The 15,004-nt window shown below is 48.4% G+C and overlaps 1 protein-coding gene across 4 annotated transcripts in view; it reads right to left on the bottom strand.

The window, feature by feature from the left end:
• The window catches only part of ADAMTS9 (ADAM metallopeptidase with thrombospondin type 1 motif 9), a 174,505-nt gene extending 159,748 nt beyond the window's left edge, over nucleotides 1-14,757 (bottom strand). For all 4 annotated transcript variants that reach the window (XM_002713292.5, XM_008260887.4, XM_008260886.4 and 1 more), the window contains exons 1-3: nucleotides 14,243-14,757; nucleotides 13,236-13,627; nucleotides 7,471-7,633 (exon numbers count right to left, since the gene is read on the bottom strand). In XM_002713292.5, coding sequence (XP_002713338.5) covers nucleotides 7,471-7,633; nucleotides 13,236-13,627; nucleotides 14,243-14,357 — 670 coding nt within the window. In that variant the 5' untranslated portion in view covers nucleotides 14,358-14,757. The remainder of the gene's footprint in view (nucleotides 1-7,470; nucleotides 7,634-13,235; nucleotides 13,628-14,242) is intronic.
• Between the last annotated feature and the right edge of the window lie 247 nt (nucleotides 14,758-15,004).

Raw genomic sequence — 15,004 nt, 5'->3', positions numbered from 1 at the left:
CGGAAGATCTCTTTGTATGTCTCTCTTTGGGATTCTCTGCCTTACAAATAAAATCAAAGTAATTTTTAAAAAATTATTATTCAAAGAAAAGTAAGTTGGAAAAGTTAAAAACAAAACTTGGATGACTACATGAGAACAAATGAAAGAAACATTTCCAATATTAGAAGTTTCTTGTTTATTATCCTTTAATGATTTTGGAATGCCATAGTAATATTAATGCTTAAAAAGAAGCAGTATGTTCAGACTAATGTCATAAAGAAGACCAAGCTGAGGAAATAAGCTTAAGAATCCATTACTTAGATCAGTAATTTTCTAATAACTTACAACTGATTTTAGAGGTCATTGCTTATATTGACTGTTTCTTAGATATGAAGTCACCAAAGAATATAAAAAGGAGGCAAAAAGTATAAAACCTGAAGAGGAACAAAAAGGGATAAAGGAAAGTGATCTGGGTGAGGCAGAGCATCGGCAAGCAAAGGAGCTGTGAGGCTTCCAGCTCTCTGTCTCATAGCCCTGCACCCGACTCCACCCACTTCTTCACCAAGTCGGCACACCCACTTTCCATGATGCACCTATGCCTCCTCCATCCTGAAGACAATGCCATGATGAAAATGTATACCCTGAGCTCCACGTGTTAAACACTGCCCAAACTCCATCCTGGGTGTCTCTTCAACTAGGGCACCACCCCTACCTAATAAAGAGGCCCCTGAACTGGGGTGGGGTGCATCTCTCTTTAAGGAGATTCTGCTCCCATTCTTGCTCTTTATCTATGTCTCTGCTTTGAGTTTTTAATCTCATGCAGAGGCAAGAATCTATAATAAACACAGCTGAGGACCTATCCTCACAACAAAGGACCATTACACAAACAGCAGGCCCCCAAAGGCAGCAATGATCTTGAAAAATTCAGAACCAGCCTAGGGGTGTGGTGCCAACTGTTTCCCTTTTGACATGCTGTAGACAAAGTTCATTCACCTCTCTCAGCTGTCTCATCTGTAAAATGGGACTAATCAAAGCATCTTTCTCATAGGGAGCTATAACAGTATAAATAAAGTCACCTTACAGCACTTTTAACCTGGCCCAATGTATGACTCCTTAAATGCTGCTTGTTCTCTTCCAGAGGCCAAAAGGCAAGAAGGAAGAGCTTTAAGGTGTAGAAGGTGTGTGGCAGAAGTGGAGTGAAGCTGGCCTCTTCCTGAGTCACTAATCAGCCACCACCCAGTGACCTGCTCCGGCCCAAGCAGATGGTGAAGTCAGCCAAAGCCTCTGCCACTGTCCAGAATCCACCAGCTGTCCCAGAATCATTTACTGAAAAATCTTTCAGGGATCTGCTCCCCAGCTCCGTCTCTAGCTCCATTTGGGCCCAAGTCATAGGCAGCTAATCTAATCAACCAATCTATGCTAAATTATTAATGGGATCCAATGTGTAACCAGCCTACACTCCAACTGGGACTTAGGTCTCTGCGAATCATTACAATCGCAGTGGGAACTTCAGGCAGCAGCCAGCTCTCCTCAAATCAAATTCCAGACAAGCATTTTCTATCATCTTGCCAGCCAACGGACTTCTTATATGAATACAGTCAAATCCACAATGGGACAGGCCACGAATATTCCCTAACAAGACCATGAGCTTGTTTATGTGAATGAGTTTTGTGACCCTCAGTGGGTCAACCTAATGGACTTTATGCCTCTGTCTCATTTCTCCCATCTGCAAAATTGAAGTTGAGGCCAGGATTAACAGACACAATCTATGCAAAGCACTTGGAACAACATCCACTAAACAATGCATGCTCAGCAAATGTTGGTGATTATTATGTATCACTTAGGGACTGGAAATCAGATGGAAGTCAGGAAGACACTCTGGAAACTCAAGTTTTCCACTTGAGTTTTCAATGCAGTTCAGCCGACAGGATAGCCCACGGGAACTGGATCTGGGTTCAAGGTTCAGGTCTACCTCCCATCTGCTATGTGAGTTTGGACAAATCACTCAAACTCTCTGAGCTGTAGTTTTCTCAACTGTGGTATTATACAGGATTATGTGGGTAATATGTCTGCCACAGTAACCCCTGTATGCACCTAAGAGCCCAACAAATGATGGCTTTAATTATTCTCTGCTATTTTCCAGTCCTTATAATTGCAGCCTTCAGAGCCCAATCAGGAAGTGGTAGCACATTCTAATGTGGGTGGTAAACACAGTACCCAGTCGCCAATGGGAACTTAGTCATAGAAATCACAGGGTCGGTTCAGTGGACATAGGACTGAGACGAGAGGGAAGCAATTGTGACCACAGGCACAGGCATCCTAAAGAAGCAAACACAAAGCAAGATTTTCACCTGTCTGGTTGTGGAGACCATTTCATTTCCAAAATAGCAGGACAGGGGGCTGTCTTGCCAATCTCCAGCCCTCAGAGATGCATTCCTGTCTTGGTTATTGGTGTACAGTGACAAGCGCCATGGGGCTACAGAACAGCTAAACACCACTATTCTCATTTCTTTTTTTTAACCTGTATTTTCTGATTATGAAACCATTACAGACTCATGGACAAAGAGTGATAAAATAAGAGAATTCAAAAATTTAAGAAGACTACTTATGTTCCCAGCAAAGAGACATAATCACTGTTAATACTGTCATTCCGTTGCTTCAGATTTTTCTTTACACACACTTTGACATCTTTTAAAACAGGATTATAAATAGTTCATCATTGCCTAGTTACTTAATATACATATGTTTCTGTGTTTGTTTTATGTTTGAACATAGAACTCTATCTTCATTCTGAATGGCTACATAGAATTCCACCATTTGCATGCCCCATCATCTATTGGCCTATCCTCCTCCTGAGGGGTACTTAGGTTGTTTCCAGTCTTTTGCTCTCATGAACACCATCATATGTTAATAAACACCTTCACACAACTGTCCAAGTGCATCCTTAGAAGCAGCACTGATGGGATAAGGGACAGACAATTCTTTGTTGCTCTCAGAAACAAGAAACAGCCGGCCTTGCTCAGATGGAAGGGTGCGGCAGAAATTGCAGACACAAGAAAACACCGTGTTTTAGGACCAGGCAAGCAAAAATAGTGTTCTTTTAGCCTTCTCTGTTGCCTTTCTCTCACTCATCTAACAGGACGCCTGACTGGCTCGTGGATAAGAGCACCTAAATCCTCTTGTGCCAAATTCAGGGTCAAATCAGGAGTGTCCATGAGACAGGACTTGGGATTTTATCTGGGAACCTGCAGTGAAACGGATCAGCAGGAAGTGGCTTCTAAAAGCAGCACACTCCCCCGGATGGCTCCCATAAGCCTATCACTTGGTCCCTTGGAGTATGACAGTGACAGGCAGGCAATGACCTCAGTGACCTTGAAGGAAGACCCACTGTGTAAGGCACGCTGCAGTCACAAGGGCATGCATGGGAAGGAGATGCCCTACTTTCTATCCTGAACCCTAAGGAAATTCCAGTTAAGATGAAGAGATAAATAAAAGCAGACACACCAAAGTGTACAAATGCACACACGTGAATACAACCAATGACGGCAAAACAGACACAATCCAGGAAGCACAGTCTCTGGGCAAGAGAAACTTTTGAGAAATAAAATTTTACCATTCTACAGTGGGTCTGGAGAAAACAAGTGTATAGACATGATTCTGAGCCCTGCCACTTGTTGGCAGGGTGACCCTGGGCAAATCCCACAGAACTCTTTAAGAGCTAATAATCAGGATGCTCTAAGCCACTAGCTCTGGGGTTTGGTAGTCTGAGTTTTCTTCCCTTTACTAGGGTCTTGTGTTGTCTACTTTCATGCGCTTTGTTTTTAATCTGCTATTCAGTGACAGTTTGTCATCTGTCAAACACTATCCCAGAAGCTTTCTTGGGCTCATTTAGTCCTGAATCAAACTGTGGAAGGTCCACATTGGGGATTCTTTACTTTATACTTTCAAATGTGCTTGTGATCACACAACCAACTGAAAAAGCATGGTTTCTGATTTTTATCTGCATGGCACAGAGGAACTGCTCACAGATAGATGAATAAAAGAAGTTATAGACTCCTTTCTAAACCCATCAACTTTTCATTACATTTGACTTCTTCTACACCTGTCTTTGTAATATAAGTTATATCAGGATCTTTTTTTTTTTAAATCATATGCATCAAGACTCATAAATGAGCAGCGATACTTATATCACAGGTATGCGGTAGTGTTACAGCCATAGTGCCCTATTCTACTCAGATGCCTGTAATTCAGCAACTAAAAGATTACACCCAGCTCTGCAAGGTGTTCCCAGGGGCCTGCTCCTGGCTAGGGAAAGGCTAGGGTTAAGGAAAGTCCTGATGGGTTGCTGTTGAATACACAGGGCATCAATCTTTCTGAAAACAAGAAATCGAGCATTCTGTAACTTCAGTTATCTCATCTGTACAAAATTAGACTCTACTGCTACGGTTTTCTCCAGCACAAATATTCAATCATCCTGTGAGAAAATAAGACACAGAAAGCACTGATCTAGATAGCCAAGTCCAAAGAGAAGCAAGCAAGCAGTAAGTGAGGATAGTCACTATAGCCTTAACCCCACCTTTTGTAGTGACTGTCCAATGTAGCCCAACATCTGAACCTCTTGGGAAACTAGTTAAAACCAGTGATTCATGCTCCATCCCCATCTGTCTGGGAGAGGAGTTTGTGTGTGTCTGAGTATGTTTGTATGTGTCTGTGTGTGTTTATAGAATCAGCATTTGCATAACGTTCCCAGGGTCTGCGGTTTACTCTTGGGTATCTTGGCTGGGGGAGAGGGAAGTCACGGCCACCGAGTGGATGCTCCTGGGGAGTCCTTTTCCTTCCTCTCTGGCACAGGGGACTACTCCCAACCCCACTCTACTTTCACTCCCTGTGCAAGGGCTACCTGGTTTCGGAGGTTTCCATGACCTGCTGGTTCGTCCCTCAAGTGGCTGCTGGTGAATTGTGCCATATTCCAAAGTTCTTTCCAACTGTTCTGAGCCTCCTGCATCTGAATTCAAAGAAGGGGTGCAGAAGCAGCTGGAAGAGAGAAACCAGAGGAGCACAGTCCAGCAGCAACCTTTGGTAGAGCCAATCAAAACTGCTGGGCTCCGGATTCGTCACTCAGGGTGAAGGCAGGGAGGTGCCATATTGGTCATGGACAAGCAAAAACCAGAAGGAAAGCTACAAATCGCCACTGGTGACTGAAAAGGTGCAACTCGAAGATGCCAATAGCAACAATGCATGTAAGTAATTTAAATAAATTTCTTTGAAAAATTAAGTCACCTTTCATTGTTTTCAATCTTTATCCTCTCAAAGATTTCCCTCCTGTTTTGTGTTGTTTGGCAGGACTTGACAGTGACTTGTCCTGTAGCCAGAAAATCAAATGCCCATTGACTTGGATAATTCAGTGAAAAAAATAAAACCTTGAATAATTAAAAAAAAAATAGAATATTAAGGAAAACTTTCTCTTCCTGCCCTTCTCACTGTCTTCTCTATACAGTTCTGCACAGGGACTGTGGGCCATGGAATCGGACAAATCTGAGGTGTCCTGTGAACTAGCCATGCTACTTCATCTGCAGGAGCCTCAGTTCCCAGGTACAGTGTGGATAAGAATGGTGCCTACCTTATAGGTTTGCGGTAAGCTTTAAGTGAAGGAATACAGGTAAAGTGCTTTGTTCAAGGCCAGTACTCAACAACACTATGTAAAGTAGTTTTTTAAAATGTTGATATAAAATTAGCCAGAATATAAAATCAGCCAGAATAACATCACCAGGTATCACTGGTCAATGAAAATACAAATTCAATGTCTTTTGAACACATATGAATAATATGGAAGGGAAAGAATCATATATTCTCCTTTATCAAACATTATATACATATACATATATACATATATATAAATATATATACATATATATACATATACATATTTTATATATATATATAGGGGACTTCAGAAAGTTCTTGGGAAAATGGAATTAAAAGATGAATTTATTTTGATGGGAGAAATGTTGAAATGCATACATAGTATTTCAGAATATTCATTTTCCATGAACTTTTTGAAGACCACTCACATAAAGTATGAACTTGGTAACACAGATTTAGAAAGTCAGGAGGCACAGCTCAATAGTCATACTAGCATGGCTAAAGAAAATGTAGTAAATGTCTTGTCCACTAAACTTGCAGGTGGCTGGCAATCTTGATACTAGGAAAGCTGCTGGTTCTCTGAGTATACACTTCCCTTGGCGGTTCAAAGGCTCTAACTGACAGATTTCTTCAGTTATAGTCCATTCAATCCTAGTAGCAACACAGCGCCAGATGGAGTAAAGTCCAAAGACATCCCTAGACATGGCTACTTCAGGTTACAGCTGCCAATGTTATCTTTTATGAAAGGATTCAGTTTAGAAATATTAACTCCAAGAGAAGAGGACAGCAGACACTGTTACACTGGAACAACCTGATACCTGTAGAAGACAAAGTAAGTGATGATTTGGGAAGCACACGAGGAAACTCTGTGGGTCTTGAATTTGGCATTGTTTATAAAAGGCAGAAAGACACCCCCTGCCATAAGCTAATCAATGGTTTGATGCAACATTTTAAAAATAAAGGAGAGAAGCAGAAAGTTTCCAAAACAGAAGTCCAAGAGTTTGCTTCTGAGAGTATTTTAACACCCTAAACACAGGCACAAATTGAGGGTTGATTTCTAAGATAAGTCATCATCAGGCAGAGGGTGACTAGGCTGCAGAGATGGCAGAATGGTTGGTCCTTGCAAGATTGCAAATGTGGAAACTCAGGCAAGCAGCAGCACTCCCCGGCACACACAATGAAATACCCCTGATGATGGCCAAACACGATAGCCCAGGCCTCCTGCTATCTGGGCATGATGGAAGGCCAACAAGCAATGGACATCCAAGGATATGACTGAAACCTGACGGCACAGGGCCTAGCCCCCTGCCCATGACCCCTGCAGCCACAGAACCTCAGCACAACCACAGAACCTCAGCCACAGAACCTTAGCCCAGAATAATTCCAATAACCACACAGATGTCTCTTTGAGTTCCTTGTGTTGTAACCCTACATAGCAAAAAAAAAAAAAAAAAAAAAAGCAAGACCACCCAAACAGAAGACACCAAGAAAATATAAGCAGTTGCTGTTTCAATATACTGTCATCACAGCCTCAAGACATGACTCGACTCAACCCTAAACTAAAGATGAGCAACTTGAAACAGAAGAGGCAACTCTGCCCACAGAGGGCTTGGATCAAGGCTTTCTGAGTACAAATTCTGTGATTTCTTGGCCGTGCCACCTTGGACCAGAAGCTAAATCTCTCAGCAGTCTCCACATCTATGCAGTGGGGATATACCTACCTCACTGGAAGACTGAATAAGAGGCAGTGGATATGGTAGCACTTGGTACACGGGGAGAGATTTCTGAAATATGGAAATCAGCCTATCTCCCCAGGCTGGATCCTCCACATAAGCAAGAAGCAAATACCTGGGGTGTCACATGCACGCCTCCCGGGTGCGGGCTGCCTCTGGGGAGGGCTGCGCCTGTAAATGATGTGGGGTTTGTTTTGTTCCTCTTCATCCTCTTGTTCATCGACGGACAGTAGTGGTTCAATAAAATAATCCCCATCATGGGACCGGAATGTCCCCATCTGCAAATGAAGAGAGATGAGAGGTCAATGGCACATAACTCGGCCACTGGGAGGAAAAAACAAGGGATCAGTTCCAAGTGGAGACAGTCATTCTGCCCAATCCTTTTCCCAGGACAGCTGCTTAAACTGAAAATGCCACAGCACATGCAGAGTGGCTTCTTCTCAGTCTCTGCTATGTTAGTACCTTATTCTTGACTTGGCTCTGGTTTATTGCACCTGTTATCCCAATTTGTGTCTACCCAACACTTCCTTGGTACTCAAATTCCAATCATATCATGCCTGCAGGCTGCTGAAAGTGTGTCTCTGTGTTAGGATAGCCTGGAAACTTTGGGAACTGCAGAGGGAGAAGCTGGGCCATTGCAGCCTTCTATCTGATTCAAATTCAGGAAGCATATGTTGTCTGTGACGCCTTCAAGGTGGTGCCACCTGCAACTGTGACACATGGGTCACTGTGCCTTCCCTTTCTCACCATGGAACGAGATGGCACAAGGCTCTGGAGGCAGACCTCGCTAGGTTCCAGTCCCAGCATCACCACCTACCCACCCACCTTGAGAAAAACTATTAACAGCTCTGAGCTTCAGCTTCCTTGTTTATCATTTGGGAACCAAGCAGTAGACTGTGAAGTGTTACTGTGCCAATTAAGTGTGAAAATGCATACAAAGTGCTTAGCAATGGGTCTGACGCCCAGCAGGGGCTCACAACACATTAGTGGTTTGGTGTTGGCTGGTATTAACCTCCAACCACCAGGATACAAGTGGCTTTTGCCAATCCTTCTAGGCACCTTGAAAATGGTAACTTTTCCCTGTCTCTTCTCCACATACCCACAAGTTTTGCAAATGATAAATGATGCCTCAGGGTTGCACCCAAACCAAACAGTACAACACCACTGAAAAGCTCCTATGGCATGTGGGAGGTGGTGCTTAATGGGAAAATGTGAGCTTTTCCCTCTTTCACACTGTCCCATTTCCCACATGGAAAAAAGTCACAGACTGTCTGCCTTCCCCGGACAAAAGGGAAATGACCATTCCTGAAGGTTAGCATCAGCACCTTCAGTATCCCGGAGCTTGCTAAAAATCCCAAGAGCTGTGCTCCACCCCAAATCTAATCTACTGAATCAAAACCTCTGGGCTAGGCACCAAGAACTGCAGTTTGAAATTTTTAAAAATTTAGTTGTGAGGCACAGACAGAAAGACAGACAGGGACAAAGTGAGAGTGAATGAGAAACACACACAGAAAGAGAGAGAGAGAGAGAGAAGACAAGTCAGAGACAGACAGTGCTCCCATCTGCTAGTTCACTCCTCAAAGGCCCACCATGGCTGTGGCTGGGCTGGGGCTGAAGCTGGGAGCTGGGAGTACAATCCAGGTCTGCCATGGGGGTGCCAGTCACTCACTTCCTTTAGTCATCATCCCCATCCTCTTGGTGGAAGCTGGAGTCAGAAGCCAGATCTTGATATGAAACCTAGGGTCTCAGACATGGGATGGGCACCTTAAGGGCTAAAGCCAAACACCTGGCCCAGGAATGGGGGTACTGCCAAGCTCCCCAGGGTGATGTCATACATGAGAAGGTGTGAGACACCCTAGGTTAAGACAGTGGTTCCCCAAATATGGGAACATCAGATTTTTGGTCCATTTCTTTAAATTGGATTTGGAGCACCATCTAACATTCAGAGATACGGAATTTCTAGGGATATGGTCAACAGTCCTTTTTTTGTTTCCTTTAAAGTTCTCCACGTGATTCATGAGCTTAAAGAGAAGACATCTCTACTGTGATCAGACTAAGAGTCAGAGCACCTGGTTCCGGAGAAAAAGCTGTTGAACAAATTGATTCTCACCCAGGTACCGCTACCTGGTTTTAAACAAATAAGCCCTGGACAAAGAACAGGGGGTGTTCTACGCTACAGCATGTGGAACCCACCCTAACAGGACTAGCAGGCAGCAGCCTGAGAGCACATTTGGTGAAGACCTGCCACTTTCATTGGTAAATGGGGAAACTGAGCCACAGAGAGAGGAAGTGACTTGTCCAAAGTTCAAGAACGCTAGTGCTGAGTCCATGACAGGACTTCAAAAAGTTCATGGGAAATGGAACTGAAAGGCCAGTTCATTTTTCTGCAAAAACGTTTTGAAATCTGTACGTAAGAGAGGTCTTCAACAATTCATGAAATACACATGCTGCGGAAAAAACTATGCATAGATTTCAAAATTTTTTGCATCGAAATAAACTTACCTCTAATTGCATCTTCCATGGGCTTCTACTCCTATAGAACTCACTATCCTGGCTTTGGGTCAATGTCTTTTTAACAAAACAGCCTCGCTCTGAGACCTTGGACAAGTCCCTAGGTCTCAAAGCCTCACTGTGCTCATCAGCACAATTAGTGATTTGGAGGACTGGACTGTTAGGACCTAGATGAGACACTGCATATACAGAACCCTTATCACAGCACCAAGCACAGAGTTAAACCGCAATAAATGGTAACAATATGACACCAACATGAACGTCACTGTTGATTTCACAGAACAGTTGCTGAGCCAGAGTTATCTTGTCTGGTATCTTTTTTCTAAAACACAAGGATGCTGTAGTGAAGAAACACGAGTTGATGCTGATCCCACTGCCAAGGAGAAAGGAACAGACCATGCGTGCCAGGAACTTCAACACAAACAGAATATCCTAAGCACGTGTGGGTCTGTGAAGGTGGAGAGGGAAAGAAGCCGTCAGTCGGGGAGAAAAGGTCTCTTGGGGAAGATGATACAAATTTCACTTTAAAAACTTTCCGGCTAATGTGGGCCCTGGTCCACAGCAGTGATGGCTCAAATAACTGGATCCCACCTGTGGCTACAATCGGGGGCTCTTTTGGGCATGAACCTACCAATGGGAACTGCCTTTCTCCGTCTATCGGTCTTTCCGTGTTTCTCAGGCTCTCAAATAAAAATAAATAAATAAATAAATAAATAAATAAATAAATAAAAAAAAGTGCATGATTTGGGCATAGGAAGCTGGGTGAGAGGATCAAGTCCATCTGAAGACACACAGGCCAGGAGGTAAGCCTAGGACTGGAGTGGGAGGGACTCTGAGAATGGCGCCTACAACAAGCCTGAAATATGCACAGGATTTGTGGGGCTCAGACTGAGAAATGGGAGAGACCCAGGTACCTGGATGTGAGCCGTGTAAGGGAGCCCAAGGAAGGAGCCTGGGGGGAGGGGTGTACTCTGTAAAGTGTGCCAATGTGGTGGAAGTGATCTGGCCCATACCTGTTCCGAATCTGTGTGCACCAGGAATTGAGGACAAAGATTGGAGCAGCCTCGTGGAAATTTCTTAGCCACTGGTCTGAATGAGAATGCGAGAGAACAGAAAAGAGGGCTGGAAATAGGGTGAGGATGTTCCTAAGAGCTGAGCAACACATCTGAGATGAAATCCAGGGAAACTGATGACTGATGTGCTGGGGGAAGGGTTGTCACCGTCCCCTCTGAAGAGTGCAAAGATTTCTGGGGGCCACGCACCAGGAATCTCAGGATGCTACTGCTGCAGAATGGTAAGGAGACGCCTTAGGAGGAAAGATAAATTCCAGGAGGAAGCCACAGGGGTGGGGGTCTTGGAGCTGGACCACTGGCTGAAGCCACAAACAGCTCCTGTGCCTGTCTTGAAGGTGCATGTGATCCCCCTTCTCCAAAAAAAGGCAGATGGCAAACTAAACAGAACAGGAAGGGGGTTATCACAGTCCGGGAACTCGTTTCTGCAGCCTGGGTTCTCATTTCCTAAGGAGACCACGTGCACGTTGCCACCTAAAACTGCCAATGGAAACGAAGGGCCTGCGCAGCAAAATATTTATACAAGTGCTGGGGCCACTCGGATTCAGAGGCGTGGAGGCGGGGAGAGAGGAGGAGTAAAGACTGTTTACAAACTTGACTTCCACGGGCAGACCTAGCCCTGCCGTCCCAGAATTGGGGTTTGCTATCCGGGAATCCGGGGGCGCTCGGATGCTTGGAGCTCAAACGTCTGACTTCTCCCCCCAAGGCCTTAACCTTTCAAAGAGACGCGGAGGACTGCAGCTCTAGGTCTCCGGGCAGGGATGACTCAACACAGCACCCCCTCCCCCTTCGCCAACCGGTCTCCGCCTACCCCCAACAACCTCCACACCGCGCAGTGGGCGCCTTTGCTCCGGGGCTCGCTCTGGGGCTCGGCTGGGGGCAAAAGGGGCTCAGCTCCGTCCCGCATCCCAGCAGGCTACACCTGCCCCCTTCCGGTCTTCAGAATCGCCTGTGCCCCTCCAGGTCCTTCCACCGCGCGACACAGAGGATGAGAAACAGGGGACCCGCGAAGAGCAGTGCGCAGAGCAGGCAGCCGAGCACCTCGGGTAAGTGCCCCAAACCCCAGTTAGACCAGGTGATGGGGGAGGGGAGGGCAGAAGTGCTGCGGGGGAAGAGTGAACTCATCACCGGGCACAGAGTCCAAGACCCCCTTGGCGCGTAGGGCGCCGTGCGTTGGGAGAGCCCGACCCGGGAAAGTTTCTGCGTCATACTCGCATGGCAAAAACGCATGTCGCTTGGGAAAGTCAGGGAGTGTCCTCACTGGGGTCAGAACCTTACAGCAAGTCCTCAAGTGTCATTTGGGAAGGGGTGGGGAGATGCCCTGTAGGACAAAATGGGGGGGGGGGCATGTTTGGCTGGGGGTGGGGGGGAAGGTCGGGGAGCAGGAAGCCGGGGTCCCAACTTGTATTCCAGCTAAATGCGTATTTGGTAGAGCAGGGAGGTGACTCCCCAGCTTTCTTCCCCTAAAGAAATATGCGCCGCAGGCTCTTTTCCGACCTCTAGGGACCCCAGAGGTGGCAAAAACCCCAGAAGCGCCGCATCACGTCCTGGCAACCTTTCCAGGCTCCCGTTCTCCCGACTGCTACTAGTCTTGGCCACCCTGCCAGCAGGGTGCAGAGTCGGACTGCGCTGTGCCCCCACCCTCAGCTTCCACCCTAATTCAAAGCGTCCGGGGAAGACTCCGCCTTCTCCCCCGCCCCTAGAGCCCTCGGCCCACCCTTCCGTGGCTGGGACAGGACCTGCTCCTTGTCAATCCGGTTCAGCCTCGGGGTTCCTTGAGCGTGATAAAAAGCCGCCCCCCCCCCCCCCCCGAACGCGAGGCCTCTAGATTACGCACCGCCTTCCACCACACACACACACACACACACACACACACACACACACACACAGAAGGAACTCCCAGTTCCCTGGCCAGGGATCCTCGGGCCACAACCCCGGCTCAGGACGCGCCAATAAGGAATCGGGTGCGTCCTGCGCTCAGCTGCACCACTCCGGGGCGGCCAAGTTTGCTGCAAGGAAGCGCCAACTCCAGCAACTTTTTGCGAGTTCAGAAACCGACTGCCAGCCCCCCTCGCAGCGGTGGGCAACGCGCACCAGACCCCAGAAAGCTCCGAAACGTCCAGAAGCCCCCGGGGAGGTTTAAGGGCGCCCGCAGAGGTAGCCTGCAAACCGCAGGCCGCGCGAATAATTCTCCAGGGGGCACGTATCGCCCGCGCAGAGCCTCTGGGCACAGTGAGAGGGCTCCAGGTCTTTACGAAGCCGGCGGGGACGCTCCGGAGGAGGGGGCGCGCCCACTTACCATTCCGGAGCAGAGGCTGATGACCGCCGTGTGCTCGGACTTGGTATTGACATGGCCTTCGTAGAAACAGTGCTTGAGTTCGGCTTCGTCTTCGGAATAAAATTTAGTCTGGTTCACCCCGGGTACCCCGAGGAGGGTGACAGTGAAGAGCGGAGCGATAAATCCGGCTTGGGCGGTGAGATTAAATAGAAACTGCTGGCCGAAGGCGGACAGGCGGTAATGCGCCTGGGAGGAGGTAGAGGAGGAGGCGAAGGCAGGCCAGGGATCAGAGGCAGAGTTAATGCTCCGTCGCCGCCTTTTGAAGTGCACGTTCGTGGGAAAGGGTTCTCCGAGAGCGTTCACTCGGATGGGAGACGCGATTTCGTATTCGCTCAGGGTCTCTAATAATTTCGCTGCGGAGAGAAGAAGAGGTATAGGAATCGATCATTCATTCCTCCCACCCGAAGTTTTAACTTAAGGAAGATTGGGGGTGGGGGCACTTTGTCCTGATTTATTTTCCAGCCCCTTCAAGTCCATCAATCCCGTCACCTTTAATCAGTGGACAAATGTTTGCTGGGCACCTACTATGTCCCCGTAGGAGCCAAGAACCGTGCTAAGCGCTGGAGATAGACCATGATGTGCCAGATAAGGAACAGATCAGAAATCTTACGATAATGTCAGATCCCGGTCAATATCCCCAATTAAAAAAAAAAAAGTGCCGCTATCTGGCGCCCCCAAGTAACTCGGCAGCGAGTGTGGGGGTGGGGAAGGCGAAAGATCAGGCTGAAAAGCGAGGAGCGAGGGGGCTCGCCTCAATTCTTTTCCACGGTCTCTCCCTAGTCATTGGCTGGGGATGACCCAAAGAAGGGAGAGGCTTCAAAGCCGGAGGTAATTCTTTCTAGGAAAGAGAGAGAGAGAGAGAGAGAGAGAGAGAGAGAGGCCTTCGCCACGGGGTACCCCGCCTGGGAGCGAGAGCGGGGGAGGTGGCAGTGCGGGCGGCGGGGTCGCTGGGGCCGCAGCCTCGTTACCTTGCCTCGGGTGCAGCCTGTCCTTGCGCACGGTCGCTGCGGCGTCGGGGCTCCCCATCTCGGCCAGGTCCCGCACCAGGAGCGTTAGCAGTGTGGCCCAGGATACAAACTGCATGGTGCTCCCCACCCCTCCCCCGCCACCCTCACCCCCCTCCCTCCTGCCCGCCTTGGCTGTGGCGGCGACGCGAGGCAGCGGCCGTGGAGAGCGCGCGGAGCCCGGCGCCCGCCGCCAACTTTTGACTTTAGGAGTCGCTGAGGTCTCGCCGCGAGGGTCCCGTGTGCGCTCGGCTGAGCAACGCTGCCGCCTGCCGAGAGCTGAGCCGCTCGGGCTGCAGGAGGAGCCGGAGGAGGAGGAGGAGGACTGGGGCTCGGCTGCTCGGCCGCATAATGTCCAGCGAGCGGGCAGGAGAAGCGCGGAACGTGCGCTCCGAGGCGCGCCGGGCGCCCTGTGCTGGCCGGGATAGCGGAGCGGCTTCTTGAATGGGGGGCTGGGGGGCGGGGGCGGGGGGGCCGCGGGTCCTCCGCCGCTCGAATACCCCGGGTGCACGCCTCTAGGAGGAGGAGAGGGGAGGAGAAAGCGAGGCAGCGGGCACCGCCTCCTTCCAGACCGTGTCCCCTCCTTGGCCGGCCCGTGCGGCACTCGCCGCCCGAGGCCCCAGCCGGCTGCTAGAGGCCGAGGCCCAAGGCGCCAGCAGCGCAGGGGCAGAGGGTCGCGTCCCCGCCGCCCCTCCGAGCTGGAGTTTGCGGCGACTGGCCGCCCGG

This window comes from Oryctolagus cuniculus, chromosome 10 (genome assembly GCF_964237555.1).
Source record: "Oryctolagus cuniculus chromosome 10, mOryCun1.1, whole genome shotgun sequence".
In the NCBI taxonomy this organism is placed as follows: domain Eukaryota; kingdom Metazoa; phylum Chordata; class Mammalia; order Lagomorpha; family Leporidae; genus Oryctolagus; species Oryctolagus cuniculus.
Note: the sequence above shows the minus strand (reverse complement) of the source record. Positions and strands in the feature narration are given on the sequence as shown.